The 24,077-nt window shown below is 48.6% G+C and overlaps 1 protein-coding gene and 1 long non-coding RNA gene across 2 annotated transcripts in view; both read left to right on the forward strand.

The window, feature by feature from the left end:
* The window catches only part of TEX35 (testis expressed 35), a 30,638-nt gene extending 14,769 nt beyond the window's left edge, over window positions 1-15,869 (forward strand). Inside the window, exons 6-13 of the mRNA XM_047754403.1 lie at window positions 6,319-6,369; window positions 6,911-6,979; window positions 8,423-8,479; window positions 9,162-9,221; window positions 14,289-14,353; window positions 14,588-14,780; window positions 15,112-15,155; window positions 15,443-15,869. Of these exons, the coding sequence (XP_047610359.1) occupies window positions 6,319-6,369; window positions 6,911-6,979; window positions 8,423-8,479; window positions 9,162-9,221; window positions 14,289-14,353; window positions 14,588-14,780; window positions 15,112-15,155; window positions 15,443-15,503 (600 nt within the window). The 3' untranslated portion in view covers window positions 15,504-15,869. The remainder of the gene's footprint in view (window positions 1-6,318; window positions 6,370-6,910; window positions 6,980-8,422; window positions 8,480-9,161; window positions 9,222-14,288; window positions 14,354-14,587; window positions 14,781-15,111; window positions 15,156-15,442) is intronic.
* Window positions 15,870-19,498: 3,629 nt separating this feature from the next.
* Window positions 19,499-23,774, forward strand: LOC125111604 (uncharacterized). Its single transcript, XR_007130905.1, has 3 exons — window positions 19,499-20,641; window positions 22,315-22,403; window positions 23,559-23,774. It is a non-coding gene; the product is annotated as an uncharacterized LOC125111604 (long non-coding RNA).
* Window positions 23,775-24,077: the final 303 nt, after the last annotated feature.

Raw genomic sequence — 24,077 nt, forward strand, 5'->3', positions numbered from 1 at the left:
TGTGGAAAAGGCACCAGGCAGGCGGACCTTACAGGAAGCCAACCAGTGGCCAGTGTGTCCAGGTTCTGGTCCATGCTGGGTTGGTGTCCATGTCTGGTGGGGGGGGGGGGGCTGAGCAGTAGGCATTCCTAGGCAAGGTTCATGTTCAGGGGCTAAACACAATGTTCATCCAAACCAGGTTAGGGATGATCAGACGAGAGGACAGCAGCAGGACCCACCCCGACCCCCAGGGAAGGGGTGGGCAAAGATCGGGCATCTTGGTCAGACCCCAGTGCTACTCAGAGAGCTTAGAACTTCCAGAGAAGCTCCAGACCCCTCTTCTGATGCCTGCAGGCAGGGAGGGAGGTGTGCTGGGGCATCTGCAGAATGGGACTGGGATAGACTGGGACTGGAACTCTTGGACTGCAGAGCCTTGGACAAGCAGGATCATTTTCACCAGCTCTGTCTCAACATCCAGCCCACTGGCCATTCGGTACAAAGAGGAAATCCCTGACCGGAACTCGGCCAGTTGCGCGTATGCTGGGAGATGTCATCTCAGCTCGAGAACCTGGTAGAATCTTCCCTTGCAGACCTGGTCAGCTACGATTGCACCCAAAACAACCCTAAACCAGGTTTTCTCACGCGAGAACTTGTTAAAGAGAAGTGGGAAAGATGAGACGCACTAGGAAAGTGTCACAGAGACTGGTTACGGGCTCCTTCAATTGATTTCTTCTTCTTGGGAGAAACTTGGCCACACATCCCAGGCTCCTTTCAGGTTAGCCGTGGCCTTGTGGTTCGTTGTAGCCAAAGAAATGAGAGAGGGAGGGATGCAGGCTTCTCCCAGGACTGATCCTCCTCAGATGCCAGGCAGTCAGAGACCTCAACAAGCGTGATCCAAAGAGGCCATTAGAGTTCCCATTGTGGCTCAGTGGGTTAAGATCCCGACTAGTACCCATGAGAATGCAGGTTTGATCCCTGGCCTGGCTCAGTGGGTTAAGGATCTGGCATTGCTGCAGGCTGCAGATGAGGCGCAGATCTGGCGTTGCTGCAGCTGTGGTGTAGTCTGGCAGCTGCCGCTCCCATTTGACCCCTAGCCTGGGAACTTCCACATGCTGCAGGTGCGGCCCTAAATAGAAAAAAGCAAAAAAGAGGCTGTTGCCCCAGCTTTATCCCTTTGGTGATAGAAGAGGATCTGGGGGTGTCAGAGGTGGAGCGGAGTCTGGGAACGGTGGTAGCAAGAGTAGGGCTTTGGAGCAGGGAACCCGAAAGAGGCAGCAGGATGACTGCCAGCCTCTATTTGGACTCCATCCAAGGGTAAAGGGACACCAGCCAAGTAAGGAGACCCAGGAGCCACATTTGGCAAGAGCAGGGGGACCGCTGACAGGGGACATTGCTTTCTCTCGCCCAGCAGGCTGCTCTGAACAGTCGGCCATGGGCACAGTACCAGGGTCCCCTGAGTACTGGGAGGCCCTGGCAAATACATCCCTGTCACAGTGAGCACACAGGGGAAACAAGCCTATGATCCTCAAACAAAGCCTGACTTTTCACTTCTCATTAGCTGTATTGAAGTAGCTGGAGATTTACCATTGATGGTGGAGAATATTACGTTTTGTTCCTGGGATAGAGGTCCTAGAAGTTCACAGGCTAGAAACTGGATGTAATTTTTCCATAGAAGCCATATAATAGGATTAAGATTCTAGCCAAGGTCTGATAGGCTATTTATAGAAATGATCAGAAATTGCAGAGTCACCAGTGTGTCAGTGAGAAAAGATATCTGCACACCGCGCAGCGCAGAGGTGAGGTGTCTGTAAATCACTTCCCCGGGACAATGTGGAAACCAATCAGACAGAAGTCCTGTGATGGGTCCCTTGGGGTCGGGAACGGGACCACACCCCTGGTGGAAGGCAGCCCCCAACCTTGCAGTGTGTCAGCTGGTGTTTGATGAACGCACCACCTAGATCATGCGTGGTGAGCTGTGTCATGCTAGGTTGATCAGAGACCAGGGCCGTCAGGATTCTGGGCCCCTGTATGAATCAAAGGGCTTTAGAACCCTGGTCCCCTGTAGCTACATAGGCCCCTCAGCACAGGTGACCTTCTTGTCCCTTCTCTGGGGCCAGGCGTGTATCCTAGCTGAGCCCAGGCTTCAGCGCAGGCCAGACCCTGGAGCTTTGTACCCCTGGCTTCACAAAAGGCCAAATGCAGCGGCCCAAGGCCACTTTGACTCTCCTCTTCCCCTGCTCCTCCTCTCCCCACTATACTGTCTTCATGAAAGCCAAACCCTAGGACCCTTGTAAAAAAAAAAAAAGGAATCCCCGCATTCTTGATGTGGGCCCGTGGGTTAAAGATCCAGTGTTGTCTCTGCTGTGGCTCAGGTCACTGCTGAGGCACAGGTTTGATCTCTGGCCCAGGAACGTCCATATGCCGAGAGTGCAACCTAACAAGAAAAAAGAAAAAAGGCAAACCAAATGCCATCAGCTTGGAGAAAAGAGCCACGGGACTGCTTCTTTCTCTCCGGGGGAACGTCTCCTCTTTCGAACGCCTTTGGAATGTGGAAGGGCTTCATGTTCCTGGCCCTGGTCTGGCCCAGGGCCGGGAGCATGGAGATCTTGCCATGAAGGGGGGGTTAGGGAAGGTGTGTCTGGCCTTCTCCAGGTAAGAATGAATGGCCTATGGCCTGCATGTACCAAGGTTATACCACAGGGATAGTCACAGCCCAGCGCTGCTTCCATAGGGCCTCAAGCAGTTGCAAAATCTTAGAGAATAACAGACTAGTTTATTTGGGTTCATTAAACATATTCCCAGCCCTTCCAGAACAGTCCTGATGACAACAAAGAGGTATATGGGGACAGGGATTTTAAGTACTCTATGAAAGCACAAGCCTGGCCTGTTCGACTTCTGTCCAGATGGTGATGATAATGATGATGGGTCTGTGTGTGTGTGTGTGTGTGTGTGTGTGTGTGTGTGTGTGTGTAATTTACTACTTTCTAAGGCAGTTTCACAGTGAGACCTTGATTTCTGTTACACCCAGTTCCCTGATCTATAGGCCAGGGGGCTCAGGTGACATGCTTGGCCAGAAGGAGGCTCATTTAACACCTGCTCAGCCAAGCAAAGGAGACTTGGCTGCAGGTCCAGGAGGCGCCCGACCTCAACCAAGGAGGAGACGGTGCCCATTTTCACAGGGCTGGTAAAAGCTGAGGAGGAGGCAGGCATGTTCACTGTAGTTTCCTGCTCAAGCCAGTGGGATCTTTGGAGACCTGTGGGGAAGGGTCCCTCCGGCCAGGCGGCTGGCAGATCTGGGAAGGAAGACTGAGCATCGTGGTTAAGGGAGTCTAACGTTCCAACTCAGCACTTAGGATGGAGAAAGAGGCCTGGGAAGCTCCCTTCTCCTCCCTCCCTTCTTCTCCCGGAGGGAACAGAGACAGATATTCTTCTTTGGTTGCAATGGGGTGAGATTGAGGGCTGTTGCTAGCATGGCAGCTGCAAAATAACCCCCGAGGAGGAGTTCCCTTTGTGGTGCAGCAGTTAATGAACCCGACTAGGATCCATGAGGATGCGGGTGCAATCCCTGGCCTCGCTCGATGGGTTAAGGATCCAGTGTTGCTGTGAGCTGCAGTGTATGTTGCAGATGCAGCTCGGAATCTGAGTTGCTGTGGCTCTGGCATAGGCTGGCAGCTATAGTTCCAATTAGACCCCTAGCCTGGGATCTTCCATATGCCGCAAGTTTGGCCTTAAAAAGCAAAACAAGCAAACAACCTCCCTGAGGAAACGCATCAGAAATGTTTCAAGCGACTCCGAGGAAGCTCCAGAGCTCAGGGCCTCTGGGAAAGGCAGGCACAGGTGTAGGACATGGGAGGGTGAGCGTCTGTCTGTTCCAGGAGTTTCCAAGTTGGCTTTTCCGTAGCAACTAGTAGCTGAAATGAGAGGAAAGAAGGCAGGCCCAGGGATAAGAGGAAAGAGAATAGGGCCTTGCTAATTCGATGCTGAATGATTTTAGGTCCCAGGGGAGGCTGCACGTCTTGGACTCTTGAAGCAGATATCACAGCCACCCTGAGAGTGGCCTCGGGATTCTTCCCTGCCTGTCATCTGCCCTTCTCACCAACAGCAGTGTCCACGTGTTGCTTCTTGCTCCAGGGCGCTACTAGGATGATAGGCAAACCAGGAGCCGAGAATGGAGTGGGTAGCGGGGGAGGGGACAGGGCCTGCTGTGTGGTCAGGCCAGGGCATCCGATGCCATCCTGCCGAGATCGGCACCCTTCCACCCACACAGAGAGCCCTGGGTCTGCACATCATGTGCACCTGAACCCAAGAGACTTCAGGGAGGGTCGGGAGGGCACGTGCGTGTGGGATCCTGGGGAGACTCTTTGTCAAGGGCAGATACCTCCTCCTGGTCCCTGGGTGGGTCCTGCCAGGGGAGCAGCCGGCAGGGTTTGCCCCTTGGGCAGTGTGCCTTGTGCTTGGACCCACAGGCCATGGCCCTTGGGGGTGAGCTTGCAGGAGAGCCCCTCTCCCGCTGGGAGGAGGGAGACTTCGTGGCTTGGGAACCTGGCCTGAGGTCCTCTTCTCAGGGGCTGAGCCACTCCCAGGCTCAAAGCTGCAGTGACACGCTGAGCCAGTGTGTAGGTCCTGGGCATTGTGACCTCAGCTGTTCCGCACCCAGAGAGGCAGTCATCCTGCCCTCACCTTGGCCAGTAACCTGCACGGGACAGTGGCCTGGTCACGGGGGCCCGTTGTGCGGAGGCTGGGAAGTTGAACACTCTGGCCGCCTCCACCATGTCGGCCAAGAGGGCAGAACTGAAGAAAAATCTGGTAAAAGAGAAACACTGCTGGGCCACGTGGGGCCTCTGCGCTCCCAGTGTATGGAGATGTGGGGGTGTGGGGTACAGAGAGCCCCCTGCGAATCTTGGCTTTTCTTTCTTTCTCTCTCTCTCTCTCTTTTTTTTAACATTGGTCAGAGTAGATATTTAATTCACTATTGAAAAATGGAAGCAGCCAGAGTTCCCACTGTGGCTCAGTGGTAATGAACCTAACCGGTATCCATGAAGATTCGGGTTCGATCCCTGGCCTTGCTCAGTGGGTCGGGGATCCAGCATTGCTGTGAGCTCGAATGTAGCACAGATGTGGCTCAGATCCTTTGTTGCTGTGGCTGTGGTGTAGGCCAGCAGCTGTAGACCTAATTTGACCCCTAGCCTCGGAACTTCCATGTGCCGCAGGTGCAGCCCTAAAAAAAGCAAAACAAACAAAAAAAGGAAGCGGTACCATGTTACAGTTTAGAAATTATTTAAGTATATATGTAGAAATAGAGACAAACATAGAGATATAGAATTTGACACATTGCTAAGTAAAATACAAAATTAGCTAATATCCAACAAATCCATAAAGTAGACTATTTAGGGTTATCTCATCTCCTGGATATAAATTGTTTATATCTCCACCAGGCAAAATTCTATAAGTTTATCAGTGCCCCTAGAGGTTGATAATTACCAGTAAATAAACCCAGCCCTGCACTACAAGAATACTCGGTAATCTCTTATAACCAAGTTGTGGATATTTTTTGTCTGACGGGTTCCCCTGTTGTGATCAGAATCTTCAAAGGTTATTATTGAAGCAAATTTTTTATTATAGTTGATTTACATTCTGCCAATTTCTGCTGTACAGGAAATGACCCAGTCATACATCTGTACACACACTCTCATGTTACCTTCCATCGTGTTCCATCACAAGTGATTGAACATAGTTCCCTGTGCTGTACAGCAGTTTCTCCTTCTTAGCATGAAGGGGCCTCTCAGCCTGGAAGGAGGGTGGGAAGGACTCCCCCTGAGACCAGGGGCACTGAAATGTCCCACCCGAAGACTCAGCCATTCTGGGAGCCATGACCCTGGACCAAGCTCACACCTGACTTGCATGTTTAAGGCGCATGAGAACCTCATGAGATAAAGTGAATTCACCCACAATGTACAGATGCAGAAACAGAGGCTCAGAGAGACGAAATAACTTGCCTAAGTTGACACAGCCAGGGAGAAGGCCCATGGAGACTAGAATTCAAATCTGTCTACCGCCAAAGCCAGTGCTCCTAAAATAATGCTTAGCTGGCTTCATTACCTTAAAGGGCTTCCCTGCCAGCCCTGCCAGCAAGGAGTGGGCATCCTGCTGAACGGGCAGGTGTTGCTTGTAAGAGAAGTAGACCATGACAGCACTTGAGCTGTCTTAGCTCAGGTGCTGGGGGGTTGGTAAGGGGGGGCCTGCGCTTGAGTGCAGTTGGACAGGCAGGGTTGGGGGAGGGGGTTCCTCCCCAATCCTGCCGCCTGGCAGACTGAACCCCAACCTCCTCTCTCTCTGCAGAGCAAGAACTACAAGGCAGTTTGCCTGGAATTGAAACCAGAGCCGATCAAAGTAAGAAGCTTTTTTGAGGCTATGCCGGCAGCCAGTCCTGAGACCCATGGGGAGGTGACTTGGAGTCAGGGGTCATTTGCTGTTCCTGGTGGCCAAGACTTGTCCCAGGTGCTGGCGGATTGAGAGAGAGAGAGAGACAAGCTCTCTGCTCTCATAGAAACGAAGCAGATGCATACATAAATAAGGAAAAAATCAGAAGTGGTACCTACGATGCTGAGAATTAAAACTTGTGATGGGGCAGCTGTTCTAGCGAGGGGCTCAGAAAAGCCCTGTCTTTGAGCTGAGAGCTTAAGGCTGGGGCTCCGGCTGCTCCAGGGCTGGGAATACACTGTGGGCAGAGGAAGTGCTTGCACAGAGGCCCAGAGGAGGGAATGAGCATGAGCGTGGAGGTTCAGGGGACAGAGCTGAGGCCCCCGGGGCAAGGAAGGGCGTGGAACGAGGTGAGCCCAGAGAGAGGAGAAGGAGGGAGGGGCAGAGACTCGGGTGATTTCTCCCACTCCTGCAATTTCCAACACGTTGTGTTTCTGTATTCAACCAACAGACATATGACTACAAAGAAGTTAAACAGGGAGGGCCGTTTACCAAACCAGGAGGGACAAAGGACCTAAAGGTAGGGGTGCAGGCCCAGGAGGCGGGGCTTTGGATCTGTATGGTGAAGAGGTGGAGCTGACGGAACAACTTCTAAGGCAGATAAATTGTGGGCATCTCCGGTTCTGCCCCAGCTCCTGGGACTTCATTCCTTCTGTGTGTGTGTGTGTGTGTGTGTGAGGTTTGGGTTTTTTTTTTTTTTTTTGTCTTTTTAGGGCCACACCCGCAGCATATGGAGGCTCCCTGGCTAGGGGTCCAATCAGAGCTGTAGCTGCTGGCCTACACCACAGCCACAGCAATGCGAGACCCAAGCCGCATCTGTGACCTACACCACAGCTCACAGCCAACACCGGATCCTTAACCCACCGAGCAAGGACAGGGATTGAACCTGCAACCTCATGGTTCCTAGTCCAATTCGTTAACCACGGACCCACAACGGGAACTCCTGTTTGTGTGTGTGTGTGTTTTAAACTCTTTATTTTAAAATAATTTCAGAGAAAAATTTCCAAAAATGGCACAGTGAGTTCCAGGATACCCTTCACCCAGATTCCCTCAATGCTGACATTTTATCGTGGTTTTCTCTCTCATATCCACAACCCCCCTTCTATGTAATATACTTCCTGAACCATTTGTGAGCACGTGTTTCTCTCAAAGTTCAGTATATATTTCCTAAAAATGTGAGTACAACTACCAAAAGATCAAAATCAGGAAATTAATCTTGATGCAGTTCTCACCTTAGGCCCGATTCTAATTTCACCAGTTATCCCACTGGTGTCTTCCAACTAACAAAAGAGAAGATATTTTTTTTTGGTCTGGGATCCAATCTGGAATCACATTTTGCATCCAGTCTCCATGTCTCTTTAGTTTTTTTTTCATCTGGAACAGTTCTTCACCCTTGGCTTTTGGGACATTTTCTTTCTTTTTTTTTAATGGCTGCACCTGTAGCCTATGCAAGTTCCTGGGCCAGGGATGGAATCCAAGCTGCAGCTGCAACCTGCGCCACAGCTGCCGCAAAGCCAGATCGTTAAGCCACTGCACTGGGCTGGGGATTGAACCTGTGCCTCCAAGTGAACCGAGCCACTGCTATCGAACCCTTAACCCCCTGTGCCACAGTGGGGCTCCGACATTGTCATTTTTGAGGATTACAAATCATTTATTTTGTAGAATGACCCTGAATTCAAGTTGTCTGATGCTTCCTCACCATCAGACCTAGGCTGGGTGGTTTTGGTGGTCACACCACAGAGGACAAGGAAAGGTATGAGCTTTTCAAAGAGCATCACATCAGGAGGTACAGAATGTCTGTGTGTCCCCCTGTCCTGTTTTCTTTACAGTAGCATCTTCCATCCCTGTGGGCCGCCACTTCTGGTCCTCTTTGGCAGAGCCCCAGGATTCTTCCTCCTTTTGACAGTTTCCTCTCCATCCAAGACATTTTTTTTTTAATCTCTTTTCTGTTTTGTTTCCTCAGAATGAACTCAGGGAGGTGAGGGAAGAGCTCAAGGAAAAAATGGAGGAGATCAAACAGGTAACAGGCTGAGAAAAGGGTAGCCTCAAGGCGGTGCAATGGCCAACTTGGCACAGTGAAGGAAAGCAGGAATTGTGTGGAAAAAGCATCAAACCAACTGCACCTGAATCCCCTAGTGGGTTTACACATCAGACAGCTTAGGTCATCTCTTTATGACCTGTCTGCAGCTTAAACCCAATTTTGGAATGATAAAGACTCTCTAAGATGCCTCATTGATAAAGATGGGGCGATACTACCCGAGTGACAGAGAGGGGCTGACCTGGAATTTGGGGCCAATCCGGAGACCAGTTTCATTGTTCTTCTCCTCCTCCCCTGAGCAAGCTGCAGAGCAAGAACTCCCTTCCTGTTTCTTTGATGGAATCACCCATAGCAGACTTATGAACAAGGGAAGTGCTCGAGTGAGGCAGTGTAATTGATGCTGTGGTCTGAGCTCCATGTGGAAGCCTTGCAGTGGCCAACTCCAAGCTGTGCCAAGGCCACTGCTGGGGGTGACTTCATAGTACATGCTCCCCATTCCCTTCATAGACTCTTGGGAAGTAAGTGGCTTTAATAGGTCATCATCAGTCCATTCCTTAAGCTCTATCCAGCTCCTTTGAAGAGAGCAGCTATAGCCCTTGACTTAGAATGCCCCGAAGACAACTCCCCATGCAATAACATGCTCTGTGCTTTTCTTCCTCTCTAGATAAAGGATGTAATGGACAAGGATTTTGATAAACTTCAGGAATTTGTGGAGATCATGAAGGTAAGCATTTACTGACTGCCCTCCCTGGGCCAGTAACATACTAGGAATCATTGAGAGAGATGCCAGAGCCTGCCCTGCCAGTGCTTACAATCTAGTAAGAGACCCAAACTCTATTGCAAGAAATAATTAAATAACAAGGAAGTACCAAGCTGAAGGATGACTGGCTGTCAGTGAAGTAGAGCCCAGCTGCTATCTGGACGGGTCTTGCATTCTTGGGTTTTGTTCATGTTCCCCAGGTGGAAGTTTGAGAACAAGCACTATAGAGGCATAAATAAGCAAAGGCATTTATCTATGCATTTTTCAAGAGTTATAAGGGACACTACCCAACCAGCTATTAAAATTCCTAATAAAGCCACAATAATCAAAGTAAGGTGTGTGGCCCATGGATCATGGGACAAATGAAGGCAACCAGGGTAGATAACCCTGTAATAGCCTCTCTGCCAGGGACGCACTGAGAGTCACTTGGAAAGATTTTTAAAGTGCATTGACCCAGGTCCTCGTCCAGATGAACTGAATAAAAACCTCCAAGTTTTAAGCACAGTTGCTTAAAACTCTGTAATTCAGGAGTTCCCATTGTGGCACAGGGGAAACAAATCCAACTAGGAACCATGAGGTTGCGGGTTCGATCCCTGGCCTTGCTCAGTGGGTTAAGGATCTAGTGTTGCCGTGAGCTGTGGTGTAGGTCGCAGATGCGGCTCGGTTCTGGTGTTGCTGTGGCTGTGGTGAAGGCTGGCAGCTGTAGCTCTGATCAGACGCCTAGTCTGGGAACCTCCATGCGGTGTCTGTGAGGCCCTAAAAAAAGACAAACAAAACAAAACAAAACAAAACTCTGTGTAAGATGCTTGCCCCTGGTGAGAACCAGGTCCTTAGCACTTGAGCAATAATGAACATTGGCTGCACATTGGAATTACCTGCATGGTAGCTTTAACCTGTCCCCAACCCCATTACCAACTTTGCACATGGAAATCACCTGTACTGTGGTTTTGATCTGTGCCTCCACCCTCAGTTGCACCTTGTAGTATGAGGGCCAGGCACTGGTAATTTTTAGAGCCCCAGCAGATTCAATTTTATACTCAAAGTTGGGTGCCACAGCTCTATAATATTTAAAATATAATAAAGATGATTTTTTTTTGTCTTTTTAGGTCTGCACCCATGGCATATGGAGGTTCCCAGGCTAGGGGTTGAATCGGAGCTGTAGCCACTGGTCTACACCATAGCCACAACCATGCCAGATCCGAGCCGCATCTAGAACCTACACCATAGCTTATGGCAATGCCGGATCCTTAACCCACTAAAGGAGGCCAGGGATTGAACCTGCATCCTCACAGATGCTGGTCAAATTTGTTTCCACTGAACCACGATAGGAATGCCTAAAGATGATTTTTTTAACTGTTCGTGAGAAGGGATTATTAAGAACATTGCTTGAATATTTGAGGAAAAAACTCAATTCCATTAACACTGTGAACTGAAATTGTGAAGTGAATTAAAAAAAATAAAAATAAGACATTGTACTTAACTGGATCTAAATATAGATTTATATTTATATAATATAGACTGGTCTAAATATAAATACAGTGGAAGAAATCGTAAAGGAAATATTGATGTGTTTAATAATACAGAAAAATTTAAATTAAAGCAGAAAAACACTACACAGAATGAAAAAGTGAGTAAAAGTTTTGGATAAGCAATTTTTCACATGGTAGACATAGACAGAAGGTTTTTTATCTGTAGCATATGAAATCAGTAAGAACCAAAGAGGAAAATGGGCAAAAGTTATGTGTGAACAATCCATAGAGGAGAATAGGCCTAAAAAAGGGATAAATATATTAAAAAGCCTTGCCTCATGAATAATTACATAAATGCAAATAAAAATGATGCTTAGATAATTGCTACATTAAAATAAGCCAAGTTTGTTTGTTTGTTTGTTTGTTTGTTTTTCTTTTTAGGGCCACACTGGTGGCATATGGAGGTTCCCAGGCTAGGGGTCGAATCGAAGCTACAGCCACCAGCCTACACCACAGCCACAGCAACGCAGGATCTGAGCCGCATCTGCGACCTACACCACAGCTCACGGGCAACGCTGGATCCTTAACCCACTGAGCGAGGCCAGGGATCGAACCCACAACTTCGTGGTTCCTAGTCAGATTCGTTTCCACTGCGCCACGACGGAAACTCCAAAATAAGCCAAGTTTGAATTTATAAAGCATGATAGGAATGCTTTTATACTGCTGATTGAAGTGCAAGTTTGGATAAAACTGAGAAGGAATTAGACAGTAAGGATTAAAAATATAAGAACTCCTAGACTTAGCAATTCCACTTCTCAGAATTTAACCCATGAGAATAACAAAAATGCCAGAAGAGTATATGTAAAAAGATGTTCATCACAGGATTATTTATAATAGCAAAAAATTATAAACAACATCCATTTTTAGCAGTAGAGGAATAGCCAGATAAATTATGATATAGCCGTATATAACTACGGAAACAATGTTTAGAAAGAATGCTTACAATGAGAAGTAAAAAAAAAAACAAAAAAAAACCCCACAATACAAGTAATATATACATGCTGATTTCAACTAGGTGGCAAAAAAAGTAGATAAAACCTATATCAAAAAAAGACCAGAAAGAAATATCCCCAAAGGGTTGATAGTAGTCCTTTCTGGGTGATGAGACTAGTTTTTCTTTTACATTCCTTTATATTGCCCAAATTTTCTACAGAGGGCAGATATTATTTCTATATTAAAATGCAAACACAGTAAGTGTTTTGTTAGTGGGCAGGCAGGACTGGGTATCAGAAGGCACAAAGGAGGCTATTTTGGGCATGGAAACAGCTTGCACACAGCATGGAAGCAGGATGAACGCGAAGCAGATCACGGTCCGTGGGGAGATCCGTCATAAAAGGGGGATCATTCGGGGAAACAGGGAGAATCAAATGGCCTGAGCACAAAGGCAGCGGATAATGAAGGCTTTTGAAAGACGGGCAGGCAGGTCGGGACTTGGTTGTGTAAGCAGGAAGAGGCCTCTGGAGATTCTTAATCAAAGAACATGCTAGGAGCAGCACTTCAGAAAGCTGAGCTGGCAGCTGCTTGCAAGGTGGCCCGGGGGCGCCGGGGGAGCAAGGGGGCGCCGACAGCAGCCACAGTATCAGACAGCAAGCCGCGTCCCCATCAAGGTGAAGAAAGCTGGAACAGGTGTAGCAGCAGAAGGGAAAGGGTCAATCTGAAAGATCCATCACAGGAAAAATAACATTCTTGGCCCTTGATCTAGTTAAGGAATGAAGGGAGAGGCAAGCATCCATGATGACACCAAAGGTTTTTTTTTTTTTTAATTTTTAAATTTTATATTGGAGTATGTAGTTGATACAATGTCGTGTTAGTTTCAGATGTGCAGTAAAGTGATTCGGTTATACTTGTACATGTATCCAATCTTTTTTGGATTCCTTTCCCATATAGGTTATTACAGAGTACAGAGTATAGTTCCCTGTGCTATATAGTAGGTCTTGTTTTAGCGCCGAACCCGCGGTATATGGAGGTTCCCAGGCTAGGGATCAAATCAGAGCTGCAGCTGCCAGCCTACGCCCCAGCCACAGCAATGTGGGATCCAAGTTGCGTCTGTGACCTGCACCACAGCTCATGGCAACACCGGATCCTTAACCCACTGAGTGAGGCCAGGGATTGAACCCGCATCCTTGTGGATACTATTCGGGTGCATTACCATTGAGCCACAATGGAATTCCTGGTCCTTTTATATACGGCAGAAGTTTTAATCAGGATGATTAGAAGAGAGTGGTGACAGTGACAAGGACAGTTGGGAAACAGCTAGTTTAGAAGAGAAAATGAGGTCAGTTTGGACTATGAGGAGTTTGAAGTGATGGTGAGACTTTTAAGAATGTGGGACACTATGATTCTGATGTTTTGGACCTTGGGGCATTTTGAATTCAAGGATGTTTTGCCGTTGTTTATGACTACAAATACTTTATTCGAAATTTATACAAACATTTAAAAATGCATTTCAAGAAGGTATTTTTAAAAATCATTTCCATCCTGATGGTGTAACTCCTTGATCAATTTCTACCACAGATCAGTGAGCTCTTTCCCAAATCTTTCATTTTTGGTTAAAATGGTTTTCCTTGAGGCAAGTTATTTATTTACTTTGTTTTGTTAGGGCTGCACCCACAGCATATGGAAGTTGCCAGCTAGGGGAAGCTCCCAACCTATGACGCAGCCACAGCAATGCTGGATCTGAGTCCTGTCTCCAACCTACACCACAGCTCATGACAACGCCAGTTCCTTAACCCACTGAGCGAGGCCAGGGATTGAACCCCTGTCCTCATGGATGCTAATTGGGTTCCTTACTGCTGAGCCACAATAGGAACTCCTTATTTTATATTTATATTTTGTGACGGTCCAGCCAACGCTGTTTTTTTCCTTAACAGACACCGTCAATGATAATATCTGCCAGCCTAGAATTTCCGTGCGCCTCCTTCTTCTATCTGGTTTTTCCAGGTCACATTTTGTAGCTCTAAATTTTCCCAAGAAGATTTTTATTATTCTTTCAGTTCTTAGTAAATAATAACGCTGAGATGCCACTTGAGGTACTGTCCGTTTTATTTGGTGTTGACCATTTCTGCCAAGAACTGGGTAAAAGATGAAACGAACACAAACACACAAGATCTAGGTGCATGGCAAGGGTCAAAATACTGGAGTCAGAAGTGTCTTTGGGGGTCACAAGACTGGGTTTCTTGGTTCCATGTTTTTGTAAGCATTGAACCAAAGCAGATACAAGTTTCATTCAAGTGTGAGATGAGGTGAGACAGATCCTGGCCTCGGCCACGCGTAGGGACTTTGGACAAACCCTTAATAACGCTGCCCATGGCGTGGGGGAGGGGAAAGGAGAGGTGGCACGTGACGTGTACATCTCATGAGCCACCTCACCCAGGACCAGGGCAGGTCCTTGAGGAAGTAAGATGCTGCGGTGATCTCTGAGGAGTGCGCAGAGTGAGGCAGGAGGAAGGGGTTTCCAAAGCCCTTCTCGGTCCCGAGTCTAGCTTGGAATTCTCTCTCAAAGGAAATGCAGAAGGATATGGATGAGAAGATGGACGTTTTAATAAATATACACAAGAACAGCAAGCGGTGAGTGTAACCTGCACGCAATGCGCCCCATCCCTAAAGAAGCTCCTCCCTTCACTTTGCTCCCTTCACTTTCAGAGGACTTTGCTCAATGTCCTTCTGGGAGCTGACTTGGTTTCTGTTGCTCCCTCCCCACCCGCCTTGGAGTCAAGGCCTTCCAGGGCCACGCATGCTCGTGGTTATCTCCTTTCATACCGGCAATCATCTCCCCAACTCTGCCCCTCCCTGACTCCCCAGTCCCCTAAGAAGAGGACCAAAGGAACAGCAAGACCTCAGGCTGGTGGGAAAGACAGTCACAGAGCCACAGCTCCAGCTCAAGAAATTGGATGGCGCTGATGGAATACCGCTTGGGCTTCACAAGAAGATGATGGTCCTGCAGACACCAAATAAGAACCCAATGGATTCCCTGCACCAGTGTGAGCCCTGCTGTGTAAGTGAAGCCCCCGCCTCGGCCTGCCCCCATCACACCGCAGGGCTACACCCTGGGCTCCTGGGCCCCCTCCCTCCCTCCCTCTTGCTGTAAGGGACTGGTTCCCGTCCTCCCCTGGCCCCACGATGTCTCTGCACTGGGGTCTCACCCTCCAGGCCTGGGGAGACTCCTAAACCATGACCACGCAGGACTCAACCCGGGACAGGCCTGCTCCCAAATGCACCTCTTGTTCTGTCCTCTCCTATAGCAAGACCCGATGCGCTGCCCAGCAGCCTGGCCATCTGGGACCAGGGACAAATGACCTTTCTTGTGCCGTTTCTGTCCTCCACAGGAGAAATGTTTGTTGTGTGCCCCAAAGAACAACTACAACCAGGGGTAGGTAGATCCAGGCAAGCGCCCTGTTGCTACCGAGTGCCCCCTCATCCCAAAGGCAGGGTGCTCAGGGGTGCAGCCCCGTCACATGTCACCTGTGGTTGTGCAGGCACTGACCCTCTCCCTGCCCCCACATCCACTCAGTCCTAGAGGACGTGGCCCAGGAAGGAGGCCTTGCTTGGCCCAGCCCAGAGGCTTCGACCTCAAGGCCCCCTCCCTGGAGGGGAGGGTGCTGGCCAGCTGCTGAGCTGACCTGGCCTCAGGCTCCCGACTTTTTCCCCATGGGACAGGAAACTTCCACACCCGGCCTGGGCACCCTTTTCACCCTTGGCCTCTGGACCTGCCTTCTGATCTATCTGTGCTTCATCTCCCACGGGACCGAGGCCGTCCTTCCAACCTAGCGCCACCGGAGGACCTACTCGCAGCAGCTCAGGTCCAACCTCTTCCCACTCCTGAGCCACACAGTGACGGCCTGTGGCCCTCAGCGAACCATCCTGCCCCCGGGCTCCCTCCACCGGAGAGTAAAATCTTCATTTAAAGCCAATACGGGCAACCACGTGTTGACTATCGGCCCCAAACTTGAGTGTGCCGAGTGCGCCTCCCAAGGATGGAAATCCGTGTATTTCCAATCCCTCTTCCTGCTTCCTGAGGGTTTAGTGGAAAATTCTTAGGGTCATCCTTAGGTCAGCCTTTCTCCCCTCAACCCCCGGCTCCCTCCAGGGCTGATATCTTCAGGGACTCCCCTCTCTTTTTTTTTTTAATTTTCAGGGCCGCACCTGCAGCATATGGAAGTTTCCAGGCTAGAGGTGGAATGGGAGTTGCAGCTGCCGGCCTACGCCACAGCCATGTGAGTTCCAAGCCACAGCTGCAACTTACACCGCAGCTCACAGCAATGCTGGATCCTTAACCCACTGATCGAGGCCAGGGATCAAATCTGCCTCCTCATAGATACTTCTGCAAATGCAAATGTGCTTCTGCAAATGTCCCAGGTCAAAAGGGGAGGAGTTCCCATCATGGCTCAGCAGTAATGAACCCGACTAGTATCTATGAGGAGGCAGATTTGATCCCTGGCCTCGATCAGTGGGTTAAGGATCCAGCATTGCTGTGAGCTGCGGTGTAAGTTGCAGCTGTGGCTTGGAACTCACATGGCTGTGGCGTAGGCCGGCAGCTGCAGCTCCCATTCCACCTCTAGCCTGGAAACTTCCATGTGCTGCAGGTGCGGCCCTGAAAATTAAAAAAAAAAAGAGGGGAGTCCCTGAAGATATCAGATGCCATCCTGTGTGACCCTGGAAGGTGTGTGTGTGTGTGTGTGTGTGTGTGTGTGTGTGTGTGTGTGTGTGTGTGTGTGTCTTGGGTACTAGGAGGAAACCCCCAGGCCAGGGGTCTAGTCTGCACTGCTTCCCTTTGAGGTCTTGCTGCCAAGCGGGGCTTGAGGCCTCACTGCTCAGAGGAATGGGATCCCCTTCTTGGGCTTTCAGGACCCCCTCCTCAGCTTCCTGAAGGTTTCCTCACCCCTTCTGCCAAAGGAGACCTGGCCCTTCTGAGGCCTTTAAAGGTTGTGATGGGCCATTGCCTTCCACTGCTCCATTGTCCTGCCCCAAATCCCTCAGCCAGGAGATGAAGCTTGGCTGTGGGCTTGAAATGACAGCAGAGAAATATACAGAGCAAATAGTACTTCACCAGACTCTCCTGCCTTGGGTGTGGGTCTCTGGTTTCAGTTCAACAAAAGCTGAGTTGATGGAATTCCATGTTTTATTTCCCACCAGTTCTTTCTTGTTTCGCCTCTTTGCCAAGTTGGCTGCTTTGAATTTTAGATGGTCTAGTATAGGACTGATCCACTTCTTAGTGGCCACATAATCATGAGAGGTGTCTTGGGTGCTTCAGATATACATTTAAAAATCAAAGAAACTGAAACAAAACCAGGCCTTGCCCTCAAGGAACTTAAGTTTTAAAGGAGAGAGTGTTAACACACATACTAAAGATATGGACCAGGTACAAATAACTGCACTAAAAGTAAACCTGTGGAGCTCCCGTCTTGGCGCAGTGGAAACAACGGACCTGACTAGGATCCAGGAGGATGTGAGTTCGATCCCTGGCCTTGCTCAGTGGGTTAAGGATCTGGCGTTGCCAGTGAGCTGTGGTGTAGGTTGCAGATGCGGCTCGGATCTTGTGTTGCTGTGGCTGTGGTGTCAGCCAGTGGCAACAGCTCTGATTCGACCCCTAGCCTGGGAACTTCCATAGGCCACAGGTGTGGCCCTAAAAAGCAAAAAAACACAAAAAACAAAACAACCAAAAAATCCAAAAAACAACAAAAAACTGATGAAAGCAGAAATGGATTAGGAAAGGGAGAAAGGTGGGTATATACCCCTATAAATTTTTTTTTTTTTTTGGCCTCACCCACATCATGCAGAAGTTCCTGGCCAGGGATCAGTCTCCCACCACGGCTGTGACCTGAGCCACAGCAGTGACAATGCTGGATCCTTAACCTGCTGCACCACCAGGGAACTCCTCTATTAACTTCTTATTGCTATTTTGCTTTCTTTCTTTCTTTCTTTTTTTTTTTTTTTGTCTTTTTAGGGCTGCATCAGTGGCATATGGAAGTTCCTAGGCTAGGGGTTGAAACAGAGCTACAGCCACCGGCCCGCCCACACCACAGCCATAGCAATACAGGAGCTGAGCTACATCTGCAGCCTACACCACAGCTCATGGCAACGCCAGATCCTTAACCCACTGAGTAAGGCCAGGGATCGAACCCAAATCCTCCTGGATCCTAGTCTGCTTCGTTAACCGCTGAGCCAGGACAGGAACTCCCACTACTTAGTTTCTTAATGGCTTAAGGCAATACAAAACTGGTCCAAAATAGGTCTCAATGGGCTACACTCCAGGTGTTGGCAGGCCTGCATTTCTTCTGGAGACGCAGGGGAGAATCTGTTTCATCACCTTTTGCAGATTTAGAGGGAGCCTGCATTCCCTGGCTCATCGCCTCTTCCCATCTTCAAAGCCAGCAACAGGCAGTCAAGTCTCTCTCTCTCTGCACCTCTGATTCTTCTTGGGCCTCCTGCTAGTCTCTCCTTAGTTTAAGGTCACCTGATGATCAAACTTACTTCTCCTTTGCCGTGTAACATAACATATTTGAAGGTTCTGGGGATTAGAATATAGATGTCTTCTTATTTTTTTTAATAGTGATGATTTTTGGTTTTGTTTTTGTTTGTTTGTTTTACAGCTGCACCCATGGCATATGGAAATTCCTGGGCCAGGAATTGCATCCGGGCCACAGCTGCGACCTATGCCACAGCTGCAGGAATGCTGGATCCTATAACCCACTGCGCTGGGCAGAATTGAACTTGTGGCTCTGCAGTCAGATTCGTAACCCATTGTGCTATGATGGAAATTCCAGAACATCTGGACATCTGGCGGATATCTTTGGAGGCCCATTACTTGGCCTGCTAAAGGGGACACCCTGGTCCTTTGACGACCAAACCTCCAAACACTTGGGAAACTGCATCGTTTGGTTCTTTGCTACGCTTTTTTTTTGTTTTGTTTTGTTTTGTTTTTGCTTTTTTTTTGCTTTTTTTTTGCTTTTTTTTTTTTTTTTAAGGCTGCTCCTATGGCATATGGGGATTCCCAGGCTAGAGATCTAATCGGAGCTACTGCTGCTGGCCTGTGCCACAGTCACAGCAACGCCAGATCCAAGCCGCGTCTGCGACCTACACCACAGATCACGGTAATTCTGGATCCTTAACCCCCTGAGTGAGGCCAGGGATTGAACCTACAACCTCATGGCTCCTAGTTGGATTCATTTCCCCTGCAACACGACGGGAATGCTTTTGCTGTGCTGCTTTTACAATCGGCCCACAAACTCTCCGATGCTCTTTCAAGAGGAACCTAAGTCCTCTCCCCTTGAGTGAGGGCAGACTTAGGGATTGCTTCTTGAATAGACTGTGGCAGAAAAGATGGCGTGGTACTTCGGAGACTTAAATCACAAAGGACACGCGGCTTCCGTCTTGCTCTGTCTTGGATACTCATTCGGTGGGAAGCTTGCTGCCACATGGTGAGGGCACCCAAGTGGTCCTGTGGAAAAGGCCACGTGGCAAGGAACGGAAGCCTCCTGCCAAGAGTCACGTAAGGAGTCATCTTCCAGCCCCCATTGAGCTCTGAGCTGATGCAGCCCTGGCCAACCTCATGAGAAGACCCTGAACCAGAACTTAGTTAAGCTTTTCCCAAACACCTGGCCTGCACAAACTGTGAAATAACAAATGCTTGTCGCTCTAAGTTGCTGGATTTTAACAAAAAAATTTTATGCAGCAATAGATAGTATATATGCAAGGTTTAAAAACTAAGATAAGGTCATCAGGGAAACAGAGCTGCCAGGATCAGCTGAAGCGCTGAGTCGTCCATGTGCAAATAATGGTGCAGTGCTAATCCAGCCCCCTGGACTGGTGGCAGTGGTCCCTCCCATCCCTTGACCCTTCCCAAGCTCCCACCTGTCCCAGTGCTATGTCATCCAGCTCAGAGGCAACAGAAGGACAACACTGTGTGTTGGGAGACAGGTCTGCCCGGCGGGCACACAGCTGTCAAGTCGGCCCTTGGGAAGGGACCTCCCGAGGGGAGCCACAGCCTGCCATGTCCTGCTGACACTGACTCTTTGCTGGTGAGCTTGCGCTTTCTCAGGAGGTCTCAATGTCACCTATTCCAGTAAAGATTATGTGTACCCGTGTCTTGTCTCCCAAAGATGCTCTTCCTGTCCTGTGTACAGAGTCTCCTGGGGACATTCCCCCCACCTGGGAAATGGTCACCCACTTCTCTGTGCTACAGGAGCCAGGGGATCCGAGCAAGGTGGATTAACCAGCTCAGCTTGCCCAGTCGGATTTCTCTCCCCGGGAATTGGAAATTGGAATTTGGTGAGACTCCATTGGCCCCCAAACTGAGGACTTATAATTAGAAACTGGAGAGGCATCTGCCACCATTGGCCAAAGAAGAAGAGAAAGCTGATCTATATTCTCTAGAAGGCTCTTTTGCAGAGAGAGAAGAATGAAACAGAGGAGCTGAGAGAAGTGGAGACTCGTGCAGTTCTGGAGAAGGGGCTGCAAGAGCCACTGTCTGGCCCAGCCCTGCGGGTCTGGTGCTGGCCCCTTGGCTCTATGAGAGTCTCTGGACCATTGGACGGTGGTGCCCATTTTTGTTTAAGTAGAGTGGCTTTCTTACCACCAAACAAGCCTGAACTAAGGCCCTGCGCTTAAAAGGAATCTCCGAGATTGTTTCATCAACACTCGCCAGTTTACAATGAGGATTCTGAGATCCAGAGAGGTGCAGTGAGGTACCCTCGGCCATATAGCCTATTCATGACAATGGTTTCCTGACTCCTGGGCCAGTGGTGCTCTGTGGCTCCCTGGGGCTGGCTGTACTTCCAAGGGCAATAAGATGAGAGAGAAGGAGGACAGACCTCAGGGGCCGCTGAATCAGGACATGCGTCAGTGGTGTGGCCACAGGTAAGTCAGCTCACCTCTCTGAGACTCAGTGTTTCCATCTGGAGGGTGGGCACAATAGCACCTAACTCCTAGGTATGTGAGAGTTAGATGAGAGCATTTACAGGGGAATTCAATTCTTTCAAAAAACTGCTCTGACATCGATGAGGTCAGAATGGTCCTTCTCAGATTGAAAGGCTTCCATTCTCCATCACAGTCTCCTGACACCTTAACTGCCTCCAGTCAGAACCAAGTCTGTAATAAAATGAATTTTGATCTACTTCAATGAAAAAAACAACAACCATGTTTTGTTTTGAGAGGGGGAAGGGTTAGAAAAAAGCAATCAGCCTGAAAATATTAAAATGGTATGAGCAACAGGACTGTCCATTCCAGAGGACAGAGGGGGTCCTTGTAAGGCAGCCTCCAACCCCTAAGGGCGCAGTGTCTGATTCCAAAAGAGTGATGGGCAAGCGGCTCACCCCAGCCCACCATAGGGAACAGGTGCTGCTGCTGTCACAGGAGAATCATGAGGGTGAGTCATGCAGCAGCAATCAGGCGGGCAGGGCAGTGCCCAGGAGAGGCCGGGCCATCTCATCCATCTCTACCCTGGGCCCCGGCAAGATGCCCACTCACAGCCTTGCTTCTCCCAGGTCCCAGGCGCAGCCCAGCCCCAGAAGGTGGGTAAGGATGGGCTTGGGCATCCACCACCCCAGACGGGAGCCCCACCTCTATCAGACGCAGCAGGTCTGAGAATATCATTTCCATGGCAATGAGTCACCCACCCACCTTCCTAAGGGGGCAGCCCGGATAGACTCCAGGGCCCACCAGAGCCTCCCTGCACCCCCTTCAGTCTTTCAGAGGTGACTTACCCTCCTATACATGTGATCAAAGTGACTCTTGGGTACTTCCCTCTATATTAGAACAAAACACAACCTAACACTAATCCACTTTCTAACTTCACTCAGTATGAGAGTCTAGTTCCATCCATGCTGCTGCAAATGGCATTATTTTGTCCCTTTTTATGGCTGAGTAGTATTCCACTGTGTATATATACCACATCTTCTTAATCCATTCATCTGTCAGTGGACAACTAGGTTTCCATGTCTTGGCTATTGTGAATAGTGCTGCTATGAACATAGGGTGCACGTATTTTTTCAATGAAAGTTTCCTCTGGATATATGCCCAGGAGTAGGATTGCTGGCTCATATGGTAGTTCTATATTTAGTTTTCTGAGGTGCCTCCATACCATTTTCCATTGTGGTTGTACCAATTTACATTCCCTCCAACAGTGCAGGAGGTCTCTCTTTTCTCCACGTCCTCTCCAGCATTTGTTATTTGTGATCTTATTATTGATGGCCATTCTGACTGGTGTGAGGTGGTACCTCATAGTAGTTTTGATTTGCATGTCTCTAATAATCACTGATGTTGAGCATTTTTTCATGTGCTTGTTGGCCATCTGTATATCTTCTTTGGAGAAATGTCTATTCAGGTCTTTTGCCCATTTTTCAATTGGGTTGTTGACTTTTTTTGCTATTGAGTTGTATAAGTTGTTTGTATAGTTTAGAGATTAAGCCCTTGTCTGTTGCATCATTTGAAACTATTTTCTCTCATCTGTAAGTTGTCTCTCTTCTTTTTTTTTTTTTTTTATGGTTTCCTTTGCTGTGCACCAAACATTCATCCACATCTCACTTCCGGAGACTGAGCAGTGAGTCTGAAAGCTCCACCCCAGCTCCAACCACAGAGGACCCGGCAGGTGAAGCAGGTGGAGGCAATGGAGCAGGATGGGGTGAGGTTCTGCCCACCTGATGCTTTAATGTCAAGCTCAGCTTTTAAACATGGTGACCGGGAAGGGTTTGTTTTGGTTTGTTTTTTATGGGTGATGAGTTTGTGGGGAGATGAGTAACTCCAGCATGAGTATAATTCATACAGTATTTGAGGGCAATCTGATGGTACATATCAGATGCTTTAACAGACGGGGAACACCTGCAGATGGCTGCCAGGATTTAGCTACCAGGGTACACATCGAGGAGTCATGTCTGCATTTAAAAATCAGAAACAGCATTAATGGACCCCAGTTGGTTAAATCGATTATGGCACACCCATAAAATGAAATTCTCCCCTGACAATATTATGTTGAGAGGGAAGCCAGTGGGATGGACGGCGAGTTTGGAGTTAGTAGATGCAAACTGCTACATTTGGAATGGATCGGCCATCAGGTCCTCTGGTACTGCGCAGCACAGGGAACTAGATCCAGACTCTGCGGCTAGACCCTGATGAAAGAAAATATAAGAAAGGGAATGTAGGCGTGGCGCAGTGGTTAGCGAATCTGACTAGGAACCATGAGGTTGCGGGTTCAATCCCTGGCCTTGCTCAGTTAAGGATCTGGTGTTGCTGTGAGCTGTGGTGGAGGTTTCAGACGCGGCTCGGATCCCGTGTTGCTGGGGCTCTGGTGTAGGCTGGTGGCTACAGCTCCAATTAGACCCCTAGCCTGGGAACCTCCACATGCCGCAGGAGTGGCCCTAGAAAAGGCAGAAAGACAAAAAAAAAAGAAAGGGAATGTGTATATATATATATATATATATATATATGTATATATGCCAGCCTAGGGCCCTTTGCTGTACAGGAGAAATTGGTACAACATTGTAAATCAAGTATAAATTTTAAAAAGGGAAAAATATTGTTGAAATACATTTCATGCCCTCGAGAAAAGTTAATGATATGATGTCAAATGAAAAAAGCAAACCATAAAATAGTGTTAGAGTGTCATCCCTCGTTTGGTAAAAATGTGTGTGTGTATCTATGCAAGAATAAGAGCAGCAGTTTTCTCTGAGTAGTAGGATTATGACTATTTCTTGTGATTCTTTGTGTTTATCTGTAATCTCTAATGTTTCTACAAAGAACATGCATCATTTGTATAACAGTAACTTTCCTTTTTTTAAAGAAGAGAAAGATGGCCCAGGAAGGACCCTTAAGAATAGAGACACGGTCAGGTGAGGTCACCCCAAATCCTTTCTGATGGGAAGCACCTTGGACCTTTCGATTTCCTGGAAGCGGCCAGTGAAATCCCACTCCATCTTCATGTTCACCTGAGAAGGGGGTGAATTAACTCCGCCCAAAGGACAATTTAAAAGGACAATAGAGGCATTCCCATCGTGGCTTCAGCAGAAACTAATCTGAATAGTAACCATGAGGATACAGGTTCGATTCCTGGCCTCGCTCAGTGGGTTAAGGATCTGGCCTTGCTGTGGTGTAGGCTGGCAGCTGTAGCTCTGACTCGACCCCTAGCCTGGGAACCTCCATATGCTGCAGGTGTGGCCCTAAAAAAAAATTAAAAAAAGGAAAAGAAAAGAAAAAGTAAAAGCACAATAGAAGACAAAATGAAAGTGTGTCATGTTTTTAGCCACGAGCGGCACTTACTCGATGCTCATCCTCCCCCAGCTTCTACCCGGGGTCTCTGTGC

This window comes from Phacochoerus africanus, chromosome 11 (genome assembly GCF_016906955.1).
Source record: "Phacochoerus africanus isolate WHEZ1 chromosome 11, ROS_Pafr_v1, whole genome shotgun sequence".
Lineage (NCBI taxonomy): Eukaryota > Metazoa > Chordata > Mammalia > Artiodactyla > Suidae > Phacochoerus > Phacochoerus africanus.